This window comes from Chinchilla lanigera, unplaced genomic scaffold (assembly GCF_000276665.1).
Source record: "Chinchilla lanigera isolate Chin_1 unplaced genomic scaffold, ChiLan1.0 scaffold00051, whole genome shotgun sequence".
Lineage (NCBI taxonomy): Eukaryota > Metazoa > Chordata > Mammalia > Rodentia > Chinchillidae > Chinchilla > Chinchilla lanigera.
This window is the reverse complement of record NW_004955452.1, coordinates 9,565,841-9,584,256: the sequence shown is the minus strand read 5'-3', so window position 1 is coordinate 9,584,256 and position 18,416 is coordinate 9,565,841. Positions and strand designations below refer to the sequence as shown.

At 39.5% G+C, this 18,416-nt stretch overlaps 1 protein-coding gene and 1 pseudogene across 13 annotated transcripts in view; both read left to right on the top strand.

Annotated features, from left to right (window-relative positions):
- Pum1 (pumilio RNA-binding family member 1) overlaps window positions 1–18,416 on the top strand; it is a 135,841-nt gene that overhangs the window by 39,309 nt on the left and 78,116 nt on the right. For all 13 annotated transcript variants that reach the window (XM_013519591.1, XM_005395014.2, XM_005395013.2 and 10 more), the window contains one exon: window positions 6,290–6,358. In XM_013519591.1, the coding sequence (XP_013375045.1) occupies window positions 6,290–6,358 (69 nt within the window). The remainder of the gene's footprint in view (window positions 1–6,289; window positions 6,359–18,416) is intronic.
- LOC102006737 lies at window positions 9,367–11,862 on the top strand (annotated as a pseudogene).

Sequence of the window (18,416 nt, the reverse complement as noted above, 5' to 3'; positions counted from 1 at the left end):
ATTTTCTTAAGTACAGCATATACCTCTGAGTTAATTTAAGTAGAAATTTCCAGTATGATTCCATTAATACCAATTTCAGGGTCTACCAATAGACCATATCAAAAAAAAAAGAAAAAAAAAAAAAAAAAAAAAAAAAAAGAAAGAAAGAAAAGAAAAAGGGAGGATGAGCAGGGAGAATCAAGAAGTTATTAATTATTACTAGTTATTACTAATTATTACTAGTTATTAATAGTTACTAATACCTTGTAGTATCTGAGTTCTATTTCTCTGTACCAGTAGTAGAGTAACTAGTAAAACTGGCCAGTGTCATTGTAAAAACATTGAACAATTAAGGAGCAGAAATTCAAGGACAGGAATGTCAGCAGAACAAGGGCATGGGCTGAGTTAGCATGCTATCAACTATCAATACCTGTTTTTTTTTTCTTTTTTAGTAAAAAAATAAAAAAATTTAACTGCTAGGGAACAAATCCAGTTAGGATCTCTTACGTGCTATGCAGGTGTTCTGCCACTGAGTTACAGTCCCAGCTTCAGTGATTTTACTGTGGATTCTATGGTGTACCATGATGTCCACTTTGTTCTGTTCTTTGAGGTTTGATGTTACGTAATGTGCCCTGGAAAAATTGATAAATTATACTTCAAAATTATCTTTTCCTATTAGATTGTTAGTTTCTTCCAGTTTGAAATTCTTTTGTGCCCAAATTGCTGTGTGTGTGTGTGTGTGTGTGTGTGTGTGTCTGTCTGTCTGTCTCTGTCTCCCTGCTCATCCTCCCTTCTTTTCCTTTTACTTTCTTTCTTTTTTTTTTTTTTTCGGTCTTTTTGAGACAGGGTCTGTGCAGTTCAGGCTGGCCTTGAACTCATTGTGTAGCCCAGGTTGGTCTTGAACTTGCAACAATTGTCCTGCCTCATCTCCCAAGTGCTGGGATTACAGGTGTGCTCCACCATGCCCAGCTCTTCGTTTTCTTTTGTTACTGCTTTTGAGACAGGGTCTCACTATATAGTTCAAGCTGGCCTTGAGCTCACTGTGTAGTCCTAGCTGGCCTGGAATTTACAGCAGTCCTGCCTCTGCCTCTCACCGTCTGGAATTACCCTTTTTTTTTTTTTTTTAAAAACTATAATGTAGAATGGCTGAGTGAAAGACAAAAAAAGAATTCTAAATAAAGAGTTGAAATAAGGTGTGGCAGTGCAGTCCTATAATCCCCAGCACTGGAAATGCTGTGGCAGGAGGAGCCCAGTGAGTTCAAGGACAGCCTGGGCTACATAGTCAGTTCAAGGGCACCCTGAACTACACAGTGCAAACAAAATGAAGAGCTGGAAGGAAAATCAGGACACCAAGCAAGATGGTCAAGGAATGAAGGAATTTTCAAAGATGGCCTTACTGATTAAAAAAAAGTAACTAAAAAGGAAACTTGTTCAAATACTGTGAGCTTGCTGGGGATATAGCTCAGCGGCATAAACACCTGCCTGCAAAGGTTGAGGTCATGAGTTCGATTTCCAGTACCAAAAAAACCCCCCCAAAACCAAAAAAACAAATATTATGGGCTTGAGCTAGTGATCCCTACTTCCAGTGATATTGGGGATTGAGTCAGGGCCTTCGCACTGAACTACATCCCCAACCTTTAAATTTTTTTTTTTTTTTTAAGACAGGATCCTACTGAGCCCTTAAAGTGCCCACACTGGCCTGGAACTCGGTATCCTCCTGCCTCCACCTCCCAGAGTGCTGCAATTATATGCACAAGCCACCATGTCTGGCTGAACTTAATGTGTTAAATTATGGTTCTTAGCAGGACAAGATCTCTGTTAGAAGAAAAGGCAAGTGTGATGCTCACAAAAACAGGTTATAGACTCTACAAAAGGAAACTCAGAACAACAGATCATGTATGTGGATGATGCCCTTGGTTGGGATGAGGAGAGGAATGTAGGGTTAGATCTGCACTGAAGTCATCAGCTTACTTTTCTTTTTGGCACAGGGAGTGGGAGGTACATTTACAGAGAGGGCCAACAGCAGAGAAAGCCCTGGATGGGGATAAAGTACTTTTCCAGTACTGGCAAACTGCCCAAAGAGAAAAATAAATAGCTTTGCGAAGCCAAAGGAGATGAGAGTGGAGATACTTAGTGAAAGTGAAAAAGGAATTAGTAGTACTAAAACTTAACAATAACTTGCCACTCAGATTTCTAGAGGAAGAGGAGTTGTAGACTTCAAAAACTTGGTTTTCTGTTTGATGGGAGTGTTTACTCTGATTAAAAGTGACAGCCAGCTTTTCTCCTTCATGATGGAGAAAACTTCTTTGTTTTTGGCCTAAAATATTTCTTACAGTTACTATTTTTTTTTTTTTTTTTTTTTTTTTCTTCTCTGCTGGGAATGGAAGCCAGGGCTGTTCTGCCACAGAGCAGCATTGCTAGTCCTTTTTATGTTTTGAGATGGGGCCCCCTGAGTTGCTCAGGCAGGACTGGTTTTGCACCTGCGTCAGCCTCTTCTGGTGCTAGGATTTCAGTAGTGTGCCACCACACCTAGCTTCACGTATGTTTTTATTCTTTTGTTTCTGTTGATTTCTGAGCATTCTTTTTGGATAATGAGTTTTGTTTCCTAGGAAGAATTCTTCCTGGAAGGTCAGCCTGGCAAGTGCTAGAGCATATCAGCTCTAGCCCCTGTAAGCAGAGACCTTCCTGAATAGTTAAACCCTTTTTGTGAGAAATGACTTGCTGTTTCTGATGTAGTCAGCTCTGGGTCAGCTTCTAAAAGTGGGATTTCTGGGCTAGCAAAGAAAACTTTAGTGAGCCTCCTTTCTCAGCAGTTGACTGTAGGGAGCAGTGGGTGGTGCACACAGAGGGTGGAAAGATGGTTGATGTTGTGTGGTAGGGGAGGGAGTAAGGGAGTACACAAGAGATGGGGAACAGAACACAAATTGTGAGAGAGAAAGAGAATGATGGCAGGAAGATAGCTTAGAAAGAAATAGGAAATGCTGTAGGGTAGGGGGCATCCCTACCCCCCTCCACAATTGGCAGACCCAAGGTCTTTAAGCAGAGTCCCCAGGCCTGGCCCTTTTTTATAATGGCGGGGGGGTCTTAATATTCCCTAAGTTGCCCTCAAACTTTTAGCCCTTCTGCCTCATCTCCCAGAAAGCTGGGATTATAGGCATGTGCCACCATGCCTGGCTATATGGGCATATATATTTTTTTTGTTACTGTTTTTTTGAGACAGGGTATTTTTCCTCTCTTTTTTTGGTGCCAGGAATCGAATTCAGGACCTTGCGCTTGCCAGGCAGGTGCTTGTGCCGCTGAGCTGTATCCCTGGCATTTGAGACAGGGTCTTGCCTGTCCAGGCTAGCTTTAAATTTACAGCGATCCTCCTGCCTCATCCTCCAAGTGCTGGGATTACAGGTTTGCATTACCACACCTGGCAAGGGCATAGTTTGAAGGCAGGAGAGGAAACAATGGAAAGCAAAGGGTAGAAGGCCTAGAGCACACTCTGATCAAAAGCTCAGACCAGAAACAGATAGGAGTTTTGTCTCTGTTTTTAAAAGAAACCTGGGGGTGCAAACTTACTATAGCTGCCATGGCAGCAATTTGGTGTAGTGCAAGAAGGGCATTTCTCATTGTTATTATTTCTCATTCTTATTGTTACTCTTTCGGTTTTTTGAGACAGGGTGTTGCCTTGTCGTTCAGGCTGGCCTTTAACTCACTATGTAGCTCAGGCTGTTGATCCTCCTTCTTCAGGCTTTCTGAGTGCTGGAATTACAGATGTGCACTACTGTGTCCAGCATATTGTTATTATTTGGAGACAGGGTCTTGCTAAGTTGCCTAGGCCAGTTTCAGTTTGGCTCTCTTCCCACCTGTCTGCCTCCCGAGTGCTAGAAGTGCAGATGGGCACCACCATACCCTGCCACGCACTGGACTTTAAATTGAAAGACATGGATTAAGGCCCTATTTTAAGTGCTTTTCTTAGCAGTGGTTGAAGAAGGCGTTTTTCTGAGGCTTAGTCTTTCTGTCCTTTAAATGGGAATAGTCACTGAAGATCATTGTAGTGATTATGTAAAAGTGCATAATGCAAGCTCTCTATTCTATTTTATACTTTCTTTATTTCTTGGGAAATACTTTCTAATATTTTTGATTAAAGTGGTGTTTGTAGATTTTTGGATTTCCAAGAAATGTCGAGCTCGAGTTAGAGATGTGATTAAATTCCACCGGAGGTAAACGTAGACCTTTGTGCATTTGATTTGCATGCTTTGTAAATGTTAAGGCTGGTCTGATGGTTCAAAATAGTTTTATATAACATTTGTAGTTTCCAGCTAACATCCCTCCTCATCGTTCCTTCTCTTTAAATTTTTAATATATAGTTGTGGAACCTGTGTATTTAGTGTACTTATCTGTGAGTACATAATGTAATCACATTGTAAAGTGATTGTAGCTCCTGTTTCAAGGGCTTTTGAAACTATTATACCATAATAACAAACCTTGCTTCTTTGAACTTACATAAAATGGAATTTTAGCTTCGTTTTGAGTACTATAAATTTACATTTTATCCTGTATTCCAAAACTGTTAATAGGTTAGTGACGGTGCATATCATCCCTGAACCCAGTGAGCTATCTGTCCGTCTGTCTGTCTCTCTACCTATCTATTTATTTATTGGTGTTTTTGAGACAGGGTTTTGCTATGCAGTTCAGGCTGGCCTTGAACTCATTTTATAGCCCATGCTAACCTTCAACTTGTAGCTATCCTGCTGCCTCAGCCTTCCAAGTACTGGGATTGTAGGTCTGTGCTGATATGCCTGGGTATTTACTATTTTGTTTTTTATTTTTAGAGATAAGGTCTCTATGTAGGTCAGGCTAACCTGGAATTTACTATGTAACCCACTGACCTCAAACTTGCAGTGATCCTTCTGCCTCAGTCTCTTCGGTGCTAGGATTATAGGTGAACGCCACTATGGCTGGCCTAAAAATGTGTGATTTAAAGCAGTAGGATTTTTATGTGGTATTGGCTTAGACAAAGCAACATTTGACATAGGTGACATAGGCAACATTTTAATAAAATTTTTTCATTGGGTCTCAAAGGCATTTTGGTCCATGCTGTGTATAATTTTCCCTCTCCTTTCTTGACTGTAGCTTGAGCTTTACACTTACTCAGTGCTCAAAATTGTACACCAACCTTGAGTGGGCAAAGGTAGGCAGAGGAGGAGATTTGGGAATCATGTAGTTAGCAATCTTTTCCAGGGAGGCAGGAGAACCACCCTTTTTTAATGAATTCTTTTACTGAGGGATGGGCAAAGACTAGCCGCAGAGAGCAAAGATGGCTTGCTGCTCATACTTGAGAAGGCTAGTAGACAGCAAAGGATTTTTAAATTATAAAAATATTGAAAGCCAAGTGTGGTTACACAAGCTAAGCAGAGGCAGGAGGATCACTCGGAGTTTGAGGCCAGTCAGAGCTGCGTAGTGAGTCCAAGGCCAGCCTGAACTATATAGTAGGACTCTGCTTCCAAAAAACACGTTAAAGCAAAACTCCCAAATTTTGAGTTATAATTGTTTTAAATAATCTTTTTCACTTAATTCTCAATATTGGTATTTTTTAGTAACAACTTTGGAAATGAGTAAATTGAAGTTTAAAGAGATTGTTATGCTGTGGGTAGGAGTACATTTAATGATAGGTAAAGTCTGCGGTAAATGCTTTTTTTTGTTGCTCTGGTTTTGGAGTTCTGGCAGCCCTCGTGGATCTTCCACTGTGGAGAAGCGCTGGAGCCAGGTACAGCAGTGCATGCCTGTAACCCCAGCTCCTTGTTTGGTTGAATCAGATTGCAGGTTTGAGGCCAGCCTGGGCTGTGTTCAAGACCAGTCTGGACTTCAGAGTGAGATACTGTGTTACAGTGTGTGTGGTTCTCCTGTGAAATCTACCCAGGACATAGTAGGTTGGATGGGATGAGTTCCCTAGTTTATACTAAGCACAGCTGGAATGGAGCACTGTGATCTTTGGACTTACTAGCAATGGTCAGTTTATATAATAATCTCCAAAACATCATTGTCTTTAAGTTAAAATGTATAAAAGTAGCTAACAATTTTCATGTGAACATTTTTTTTTTTTATATTTTGAAAATGAAAGGGAGTGGCAGGGATAAAGCAGGGATCATTGTTGAATCATTGATGACAGTTAAAGGTAAGTGAATATTTAATCTCTATCACTTAATTTTTGCTGTTTGTATCTGAAAATAAATACAATAAAGCTTTTCAGTTGTATGTAATGTGAATGTAAAATTCAAGGTCCTGAGTTGAAGCTTGTCCCTCCTCTATTCTCAACACCTAGGTACGTTCTATGGATGAGCTGAATCATGATTTTCAAGCACTTGCTCTGGAGGGAAGAGCAATGGGAGAGGTGAGTGAGCTGAAATGTCAGAAGAGTGGGTCTGTCTTTAAGAGGGAGTTGAGTTGTCTTCCATCCAGTGTGTCCAGATCCAGTCTCCAGAAGTATGTGCTTGCTTTTCCTTGTTGCCACACCCTCACGACAGGAAGGGGATGCTGGAGAATTTTGCCAAAAGTGTATCATTCTTGGAAGAATGTTAATTTTGCCTAATGACTGAAGATCAAAACAAAGCAACCAAAATGTGAGCACAAATCATTCGATATTAATTGAGCACAAATTATTAATTCAGCTATAAATTGAGGCCTTAACATTCAAAAATATTTTAATTTTGTATTTATCAGATATCTTCACCTTTGCCTCATTTTTCAGTGGTTAGGTTCTTTGGCAGTTGGAAAAGGGTTCGCTGCTAATCAGAATATGTCAGTAACATACACACATTTATTTATTTGTTTATTGAGACAGGGTCTCTCTGTGCACTTCAGGCTGGCTTGAACTCACTATGTAGCTCAGGCTGGCCTCCAACTTGCAGTGACCCTCCTGCCTTAGCCTCCCAAATGATGGGATTACAAGTATGTGCCATGCCTGGCTGCAGTAACTTATTTTTAGAGTACTGCTGTATTGTAAAGGGAGGGGAAGCTGTTAGATTTCTGGTTGAATAACTTCAGAAGACAGAGGTTTGAGTCAGTCATCCATTATTATTATTATTATTATTTTGTCTTTTTGAGACAGGGTTCTTGCCATGCAGTTCAAGCTGGCCTTGAGCTCACTTTGTAGCCTAGGCTGGTCTCAAAACAATCCGCCTGCCTCAGCCTCCCGAGTGATGGGATTACAGGCATACACCACCATGCCCAGTGAGCCAGTTATGCTTTAGAAGGAATTCAGAAATAAGAATTTTGCTTTGTTTGTAATGTCTATAATTTGTAAAAACATTTGCTCTCACCCATTATACAGCTAAGTAGGGTTGCCATAATTCTAAAAGAAAGGAGATTGTGGATAGCTCAAGTATAGTCAACCTTTTATGATTCTAGGTATTGGTAAGGAGCTTATATTGATGGAGTATGCAGTTTGACTTAATTCTTTAAGATGTCACAGGTTCACAAGTGGGCGTGTGTTTGCAGCTTTTATTCTGGAGAGTAAGTTAGCTTTCTGTTATATAGCTAATATTTAAAACTCTCATATCTATTTAAATTTTTGAAGGAGGGAGAATTGTCATACTTTATTTTTCTCATGTGTGTATACCATCCATTAGATACATTTGTTCTTTGTTTCAGCAAATATCATTTGATCCAGGCACTGTGCTAGGTTCTAAGGATTCAAAATTAAGTTAATTCCTCTCCTGAGTTTATAATAAACATTCATTGATTGCCTTTGTGGTTAGGCAATGAATAGTTAAAATCTGTTGAGGTTTTGGCCTGAAATTCCTATTTCCTTTGTTATGTTGCTTTGCTTCCAACTTTTCTGAATCATCTTCTGGTCACAGAGGCCAGTGTCCTATCATCTTGGGTGCATGGGTTTTAAGAGGTGATTGGTAGATGTGCTTGTTTTAACTGTGCTTGCCTAATATTGAAACAGTATGTATTAATAAACCCTTGGTGACAACACTTTGAACAGAAAATTAACAGATTTGTTAGATTTAAGAATCGATAGAAAAACTGCATTTATCTTACCACACTGCTATGATTCTAACCTGGTTTCTGCCACTAAAAGTCATAATTCCAAGTTGGTTTAAAAATGAAATATGAGTAACCTTGTGTTAATATTTTGTAAATACAGATAATGATGTTTTTCTGTTTTTTTTTTTTGTTTGTTTGTTTGTTTGGAGACAGGGTCTCACTATGTCGTTCAGACTGGCCTTCACTGTGGAGCCCAGGGTGCTCTCAACTTATAGGGATCTTCCTGCCTCAGCCTCTTGGGTGCTGGGATTGCAGGCATGCACCACCATACCCAGCCCAGTTAATGGTCTCTTAAGACTTTTAAGTTAATAGTGAACAAGATTTAACAGAGGATGAATTTCATTTATTTTTAAGTTTATTTTGTGTTTCTGGGCATTGAACCCAGTGGCACTGTTCCACTGAGCTACATTCACAGCTCTTTTTATTTTTGTTTTGAGACAGTTTCTTGCTAAATTGCCTAGACTGGACTCCAATTTGCATATCTTCCCACCTTAGGCTCCCCAGTGCTGGGATTACAGGCATATACTGTTGTGCCTGATTTAGAGGGTAAATTTTATTTGACAAGTTGATGTTAAATTGTGTTCAAAAACATTTTTTCTCCCATAAATGTCATTTTTTGGTATATGTAATTCCGCAGACATGTGTAAAGGCCTCTAAATAAGTAAGCGGTCTTGTCAGTCATTATTATGTCACTCAGCTTTCTTTACCCAGTACTCATGGAGTAACAATAGCAGCAGACATGTGTTAACCACTTAATTAGGCTGATGCTAAGACACTTGCATGAATCATCCCCTCAGTACCACCAAAAGAACAGTTTCCTTACCCAGATAAGGAAAAAGGCCAAGAGGGTTGAATTAATCTGCCCAGATTAACAGTTGTGATGGAGCTGGGATTCTGTTCTGGCTTCTCACTCCCAAGCATGTGCCCTTAATTAGAGTAAATAAAACAAATGGTTTTGTAAAAATAATTGAGAGGCAAAATATTTCATTGTTCTTTTGTTTTTGAGACAGGGTCTTGCTATTTATTAGTTCCAGTTGGCCTTGAATTCACTGTGTCAACCAAGCTGGCCTGGAATTTGCAGTGATCTTCCTGCCTCAGCCTCCCAAGTGCTGGGATTACAGGCATGACCCACCCCACCTGGCTTCTAATAAAATTTTTAAAAGCACAACCTCTAGTTACTTCATTATTTTTCAATCTATTTAGCAACAAAACACCTCTAGCAGGCAGTGTATATAAGTACAGTGTTTACCAGTGTGAGCCCTGAAAGTTCAAGCAGATTTAATGGATGTTTAAGCCAGGTGCAGTGCACTTTAGTTGTAGTTATTTCGTGTGTGTTTGTGTGGGAGCATGCCCACATGTGAGTCCGCAGTAGAGGAATGTATGAATGTAGAAGAATGTAGAAGAATGTAGAAGAATGTATGAATCCTTAGAGTTCAGAGAATTGCTTCTTTCCAAATTGATAACTTATAACAGTTAAATTTAATTCTTTACATTTATTTATTTAGTTCAAAGGCAGTACTAGACTCTTGGCATAATTTTGAACGATTTAGGGCATCTTTTAGTAGAAATCTTGCTAAGAAGTTGCTGCTGAAAATACACTCTTGGCTGGCGACACAGCTCAGTGGCATAGCGCTTGCCTGGCAAGTGCAAGGGCCTGAGTTTGATTCCCAGTACAAAAAGAAAAAAAAAGCAGCTCACTTTTAACCCCCTTTTAAAAAAATCCAATGTATAAATCTAATACTTCTACAAAATCATATGTGGTAGCCTCTTAATAAAAGTATCTTCAGTTTCTTTTAAAAATATGCTCTCAGATGTGCTGATTATCTGAAGTGCAGCTGTTCTTAGCTAAAAGACTGATAGAGCAAGTGTTTTACTTGCCTCCTTTAGAATGGCTGCATAAAAAGGAAGATAGGAAAATGTCTTTGGATCAGGGCCACAAATTATATTTAATCCATATTCCTTGTTGACTCCTTTCATACACCTTAAATTTTTTCCACTGTAAAATTTTAAAAAGTTTAACATCATGTGTTTGTGTAGCTTTGCTTTAGTAAGAAAAGATTAGTCTGAGTTGAGTAAGAATATCTTTGTAGGGCTGTAGATACAGCTCAGTGGTACAAGTGCCTGCCTGGCAAGCACAGGGTCCTGAGTTCGATTCCCAGTACCAAAAAGAATGTCTTTGTAGTAGTACAGAGGCAGGCTTAATAGACTTGAGTTTCTGTACTCTGTTTCTACAGTGGTTTGGTTTATGATCTCTTTCTTTTCTTTTTGACAGGGTCTCAGTATACAATTCAGATTAGCTTTGAGCTCGCTATGTATCTCAGGCTGGCCTCAAACTTGGCAGTGATCCTCATGCTTCAGCCCTCTCTAGTGTTGGGATTACAGCCATGCCTGGCTGCTTTATGATCTTGAGGACTTAAATTGCTCCATCTGTAGAAGGGCAACATTATCACTCTTCATGTCCTAAAAAACATCAGTGGCAGAGCGCATGTCTCATCAATTTTTTTTTTCTTTTTTTCTTTTCTTTCTTTTTTTTGGTCTCTTTTGAGACAAGGTCTTGCTGTGCGGTTCAGGCTGGCATGAGCTCTCTTTGTAGCCCAGGCTGGTCTTGAACTCACAGCGATCCTCCTTCCTCAGCCTCTTGAGTGCTGGGATTACAGGCATGTGCCACCACATCCAGCTTTCACCAGTTTTTAATTAAAAATTTTCTTTATTAGTACATGTTTACCCTGCATAATGAGTATGTTCACTTTGGGGGCATTGGTACATGTGCATAATACATCGTAACTGAAGGTGTGCCCATTGTGTGCAGGTCTTTGGGTTCAACCCTGAGCCCACAGTGGGCTCTGTGGTGGGATTGAGAAGCAAGCGTGATTTGTAAATAGGAGAGGAGTGGTAATTGGAAAGTACTTTAGAGCCTTCGACAGAAAGGTACCTTATTCTGCTTAATTTTTTAAGTTCGAAAAAACTAGGGGGCCTTTTTTTTTTTTTTTAAAGACTCCTTAATGTTTTTGTTTTGTTTTTTTTGAGACAGGGTTTTGCTCTGTAGTCCAGGCTGGCCTTCAACTTACTATGTAGCTCAGGCTGGAACTTGAGGTGGTCCTTCAGCCTCAGCCTCCTAAGTGCTGGTATTATAGGCATCTCCCAGCAGGCCTGGCTTGCTCTTTAATGTTTTAGATGGAGTAAGCTTGACAACTTTCAGGGTAGTTAAAATAGAGAATATCAGCTCTGCATCCTGGGTTGGTGGAACCCTGGCGGGTTCTGTCCTTCCTGCCTGTGTCTGCCACCTGCCCTCAGCCTTAGCGTGTCTGCCCTGGGTCCCTGTGCTGGCCCTGGCCTGGACACTCAGCACTACTTTGTGTCCCGCGGGGGCGCAGATGAGGGCGGGGGAGATACAGCATCCTCAGTGCTCGCACAGGTGCCAGGGAGGGTTTCACAGTTGTGCCGCCAGTATAGCGATGCACCCCCTTTAACATTAGAAGGAATCAAGGATCAGGTTCTGTGTGTCTTGAAACTTTATGACAAGATTAACCCAGAAAGGCTCTTGGTAAATTCTAATTTTACGAAAGACCTGGGCTTAGTGTGGACTAAACAGAGATTATCATGGCCGAGGAGGATGAATTTGGATTTGAAATTTGTGGTACAGATGTGGAAAAGTTAATGTGTCCACAAGAAATCATAGATCCCATTACAGATAAGAAGGATGTATATGAATAAAATACCAGACTCTTCTTCCTCACGGAGGACTCCAGTGATACTGGTGATTGGAAGTGAAAATGCGTTTTGGCATCATCACACAGCAGCTCGGTTGGACTTACATTTAAGTTGTCTTGTTTTGCCATTTGAAAATAAATCGGTAAAACAAACAAAAAAATAATCATCTCATTTCTTGGATAAGCAAAACGTGTTTAGATATGTGGCCCTTCGTGTTTGTCGTAGGAACAACTGCCCTTGGTAGTAGACATGTTTACAGATCTTGTACATGAAATCTAGGAAGCATTGCGGTGTAAGGAGTAAAAAAGAATCCTGCTTTATTCACTGGAAGTACGTGATGAGGATGATAATTGTTTAACTTACAGCTATAGATTCTCACTAGACTTTGTAGGAATTCTGTCCATAGATGTGAGATACCAGAACGGTTGTAGAGGTATGAATTTCTTTTTCTTTTTTTCTTTTGAGATATGCCTGCCTTTATTGTCCAGGCTGCGTTCAGCCTCAGTGATCCTCCTGCCTCAGCATTCTGAGTATGTGGGATAACAGACTTGCACTATAGCTCCTTGCACTATAGCTCCTTGCACTATAGAGGGAGGAATTTGAAGCCTGTGGTGGTGTATGGCTATAATACCAGCACTTGGGAGGCCAAGACGAAGATAGTGAGTTTGAGGCTAGCCTGAGACCCTCCAAAAAGAAGGGGGTTGGTTGGAAGGAAGAATTTGGTAGTCAGTTGGGCAACTATTAACTCAAAGGAAAACTTGTTAAGATAGATAGCACTAGGTTAGAGTCCTGAATGAAGAAGCTACTGCTTCCAGTGATGGTTCAAACATTTCTCTGCTTCGGCTTTGCTTTTTTTCCTGCTTGTAAGTCAGTGATACAGCTGTGACTAGGTTGTTTTCCAGGACTCTTGTAGGTCTGAGATTCTTGGAGTTCGCCTTTATTTTTATCATTAAAGATAAAAGAGAAGTAGTTCTGGCTTGTCTGGTGTACAAGATACCCTTTTTGGAGTGGCTTCCTCTTGTGATTTTTAGTGATTGTAGAATTTTTAATTGGGTTCTTGTAAGTGACTAATTCACCAGTGTGCAGCTGCCCAAGGCACCAATTGATAGGAGTTGGCAGTAGTGCAGTCAAGGCAAGCGGCATAATGTGGAGACCAGACCTGTAAAATTCTTTTTCATATCTTTCTATTATGAATTGGAGAATTGGAGGCTTTTTGTTCAGCTAAAAGTACTTATAGAGTCACAGTCCTGAAAGGACTACCTTATACTAGCCATTCTTTGTAAGCAGAGTGGCATAAAGTAACTCAGTTGAGTACAAAATGGATTGTCTGTCACTAGGGCCATGTAACCTTTGCTGGAGTAGGGAGGAAAAATTAATGGCCCTGAGGCTAAAACCTAGGCCTTGCACATGCTGGGTACCGCTCTATCCCTGAGATGTGCTGCAGCTCAGGGGAGGAAAAATTAAGAAAGCCTTAAGGTATATTAATGTAAAGGTAGCTGACCAAATGGTGTAGCTACTGCTTTCTCCATATAACTTCTGAGTACAAATAGCAAAGGTTAAAAAAAGTCCCTTATTCCATTAGCCATGTATTAATACTATTCAATTTTGGGATATTCTTGACATCTTGCACTTAAGAGTTGAGAGAAAACATAGGAGCTGGCTGAGTGGCCTCAAGGAACAAGATCTTAGCAAATGGCTTACTTGTATTAGGTTAATGATGCTGTGTTAGATGTGAAATGACTTTTCCATGAGTATTGTTTGTGGAAGTTCTTGCGACCGCATAATAGTTTTGGAATTGAATATTTTGAGGAATAAAACTAGGAAAGTTGTCTTCTCACCTGGAAATGTGGATATATCTACATTTGGAACCTGATTCTTAATTCTGGCTTGTCGTTTTGAAACTTGTGTGCAATCCTACTCATTCCAACATCTGCTTTATAGCCTGCGCTAAGGGGACTGGGCAGACCTATGACTGTTTACATGGATTTGTTTTGGAATGATTGAATACAGCAAAAAATACACTTATTATTATTATTATTATTTTTTTTTTTTGGGTTTTTCTCCGGTACCGGGAACCGAACTCACGACCTTGCGCGTGCCAGGCAGGCGCTTTTGCCGCTGAGCTAACCCCCAGCCCCAATACACTTATTATTAATAGGAAGGAGATGATCCACATACTGTGTGATCTATCTTTTTTTTTTTTTGGTCTTTTTGAGACAGGGTCTCGCTATGCAGTTCAGGCTGGCCTTGAGCTCACTTTATAGCCCAGACTGGTCTCGAACTTGCAACGATCCCCTTGCTTCAGCCTCCCAAGTGCTGGAATTACAGGTGTGTGCCACCACGCCTGGCTGATCTATCTTCATTAAACTTCGGCTGTTTTATCATCTTTTGGCTGAAACGTTACTCTTTGATTTGAGGACTAATTAAGCTATAATAATACATTTATACTCTACAATGTCATTGTATGGTTTAATAGATAGCATAATTTATGTGAATATCCCAATAGATTTTTGAAGAATATTATTCCTCTTTTTCTTTTGTGGTACTAGGTATTGAATCCAGGGCCTTTGCATTGTAGGAGGTAAGATGTAATTCTTCCTCCAATGTTCCCCATGTTTTTTGTTTTTTGAAACGGTCTCTTAAAGTCACTGTGTTGCTCAGGCTGGGCTGAAACTTGCCGTCCTCTTGCCTCAGCCTTGCAATATTGAAATTGCAGGCATTGCCACAACACCTGGCTTCACCAGTTTTTTTAAATCGAGGAAAAGGAGTCCTGAGGTCAGGTGACTCCAGCTAAGATCCTAAGTGTCAAGGTGTAGGTTCACTTCAGATTTTCTTTTGTTAGGCTCAGAAATAATAGCTGCCAGTACTATTATACATACGTAGTTTTCCAGGTACTATGCTAATCATTTCATATATATTACATTTTTTTTACAATGATCCTGGAATTTTATAATGCCCTTTTAAAGATAAGGCAAGCAGGGGCTGGGGATTTAGCTCAGCGGCAAAAGCACCTGCCTGGCAAGCGCAAGGTCGTGAGTTCGGTTCCCGGTACCGGAGAAAAACCAAAAAAAAAAAAAAAAAAAAAGATAAGGCAAGCAGAAAGAACTAAAGAACTAGAGGCAAGCAGAAAGAACTAAGGGATCATGAGTCAACTATTGAACCTAGATGTATGATTACTCCCCATTCTGAGTTTTCTTACTATGTGTTTTGCAGATCATGTCCATTCATTATTTACAATCCATCTTTAAGGATGATCACCTCTGTAAAGTTTTCTTGTTTTCACCAGATAGAAGCGATGGAGGAAATTAAAGTAGCAAGTGGATTGTATTATTTAATGGCCCTAATTTGTTTTATATATAGTGACATGTACATGTTTTCTGTGTTTTTGTACACAAGTTTCTTGTGGGTGGGAGAGAGCTAGTAATGTACTTTGTAAATAGTAGCAGCTTAATATGTTGTATTGAAAAATGTATACTGATAAATACATTATCTAAGCATATATTCCTCTTTACTTTCTCTTTTATACCAGGAGATGATATCCTTGTCCCTGAAGGGATCCCTGTGAAACTTAGTAGATGTGGGTTATGTGTGATTCTCAGATTACTTTTTTATTCTTTTATTCTTATAGAAGTGTGGAGGAGAGGATAGGGACAGACAAAACAGAAAACATTTGTTCTTTCTGCTCTCTCTATAAATAGGTACATTTTAGAGTTATAATTACTTTTGCAAAAACATAAGGTAATGAAAGGTGAATAATAAATTAACGGTACTGTTGCCATTCAAGTCAAATTTTGTATAAAGGCATTTGTTGTAAAAGACTCTTTGTTTAACATAGTTTTTTAAAAATTTAATTTATATATATACTCAGAATCAAACTCAGGACCTTGAGCTTGCCAGGCAGGCACTTATGCCACTGAGCTATGCCTCTGAGCTATATCCCTGGCCCTATACATACATTTTTGAGACAAGGTCTTGCTGTGTAGTTCAGGCTGGCCTTGGGTTCACTGTGTAGCTCTGGCTGGCCTCAAACTTGCAGTGAGCCTCCCACCTCAGTCTCCTGAGTGCTGGGATTACAAGTGTGTGCCTCCATACCTGGCCCTTCATTTAACATAGTTGTAACCAGTTCAATGGGATGTGTTTTCTGGGCCATCTGGTAGGGCGTGGAAACATCCTCATTATATCTACATAACAGACATAATATTTAGAAAACTGGAATTATTTTTATTATATTGCCTCCTCAAGCCTATATTAAATTATATTGTGTGTAATTCCTTCTTTTTTACTGGTTTTGCGGAATAGAGTCCTAATTTTGTTCACTGGTTTACTGGTTATACCAAAGCTAATTTATTGTATTTTGATTAATAATTAATGTGGTTCTAGCAAGGAATGTAGAGAAAATACTTTATCTTCTGCATTCATAGTCCCTGTACACATGGTACCCAGGTCTATGAACTGTCCATTTCCTGGACTGAATGTAAAAAGGGAAATACTTCATGTCTGGTATATTGAGGTCCTTGTCTTGTCAATTTAATAATTAAAAATACTTGGAGGCTGACTGGTTATATGGGTGGGTTTGAGTATTTGATCCAATATTGAGGGGAACTTTGCTTTCTGTTCTCATTTGAGCTGTTTGGTTGGTGCTTTGGGCACCTGAGGGGCGCTGATCTTAAAAGAATCTAGTGTTTTCACTATTTTATTCATGAATTTTACAGGTTTCCTAAGTGATCTGGAGCATACCTTTTGCATAATGGGCTTTCAAATCTGAACTTATTATAGGCCAGTGATAACGTGCATGTGGTAATGCTATCGATCAAACCATATAGCGTGTGTATATATGACTTTATTTATAAGTAACTTAAAAATAACAAGAGATAACATAGTGCTCTTTGTTTACATGTTTGTGCCTGTATCATGCAGAAAAGCCTAATTCATGTCAGGCATTTTGTCATTTTCTGAACACACTTTACTTTCAACGTTTATGATAGTAGAGAAGTTTCTTTTGACTCTGTTCCAGTAACTTGAAATGGGTGGCTATGAGGAAAGCTTGCAGTGGATTCAGGTGGAGAAAGAATTCGTAAAACTTGTCCCCAGGTTAATTCATTACAAGATAACATCAAGTTTGAGATAGTGTCAATATTGCTGGAAAATTTTTTTTTTGGAAAGGCTTGCTTTTATAGAAATGTGAACAATGTGGCTGCTTTCTTTTGGATCCCTGTTTTAAGGATGAAACTCTTAGGGGCTGGGGATTTAGCTCAGTGGCAAAGTGCCTGCCTGGCAAGCACAAGGTTGTCAGTTTGATTCCCGATACTGGAGAAAAACAAACAAACAAAAAAAAACAAAAAACAAAACAAAACAAAAAAAAGGATGAAACTCTTGAAAATTGTCATGTTCTTTGCTGTGTAAAGAACACAGGAAGCCCCTATGCAGTTTGGAGTTTAGCAGTAATCATCAGCTGAAAAGCAAACTCTGCAGTTTTAACTTTTGGCTGTCCTAACATTTAAATGTAGTAAAATTCTTCTTACTGCGACTTAAATTGCTTTTTTGCTTCTTATTTTTTTTTGGTTCCCAGCAACTAAAAGTGGAAGTTTCTGGAATCTTTATAATCTTTGAATGTATAAAATATGAATTGGTAATACCATGCTCTTCATACTTGGACTATGTTTCCATCTACCCTTTGCTCTCAGCTGGCTCTGCACAGTAGAGTCCTGATTGCAGAGTGGCTTATGTATACTTGGAGACTTCATTCTGATCATTGTGATGGGTTGTGACTCTTAACTTTTGAAATTCTATAGATTCAAAAAGAACATGTTGTGAAAACTGAGAGGCCTCTCAGCAGTAATTCCTTCCCTAATTTCCACAGGTCTCTGTTTTCCGTTTAACAACTGATGACTACAAGTGACATCTTCGCTTAGACTCTTCTTCAGCATTCATTTTTTCCCCCTTACCCCACTTTATAGAGGACTGTCAGACTACTCTTTTAAAAATGATTTTTATGATGCTACTCTCTTTGCTCCCTCTTGGACCAGAGCCCACTGCCTAGGGCTTATACCGCTGCACTGGCAACTGGCACCCTTTCCTTACTGATTACTGTGTGGTGACCAGTCTCCCAGTGGGCACCTGCTCCAGTTGCCTTCACTTCTACTTTTGCTGGTTGCAGAAGATGTTTGTATTGTCCTGCCCACTGTAAAGTCCCTCCTTCTCTAAGGCCTTTCTTGACCAGCCTATCCCTGATACATTTTTCTGTTGACTGGCTACTGTTCTTCATCTAAAGTAAATTGTGAAGTGTAACAGTTTACACCATGCTATTAGGGAACATGCTTATTATAAAATACCTTGTAATTGTATCAGTTTGATTACTTTAAAAATATTCTTTAAAAATATTCTTTTAAATTCTTCCATGGCAAAGAAAGATTTTTATTTTTTCCTAGTAGTGGTAGTTAATGTAGGCCTTGCATTTCCGATAATGTTCAAGTGATACCTTTGACTTCAGAAAGTAGTTAAGATGCTTAAACTTTTCTATAGCTAGAGGAAGAAATGTTGATTTTCAGTGGTGGAAAGGAAGACTAATAATTTGACCTCACTTTGGACATGCCCAAGTGATTTGTGTAGGTTTTTTTTTTTTTTTTTTTTGGTTTTTCTCCGGTACCGGGAACCGAACTCACGACCTTGCGCTTGCCAGGCAGGCG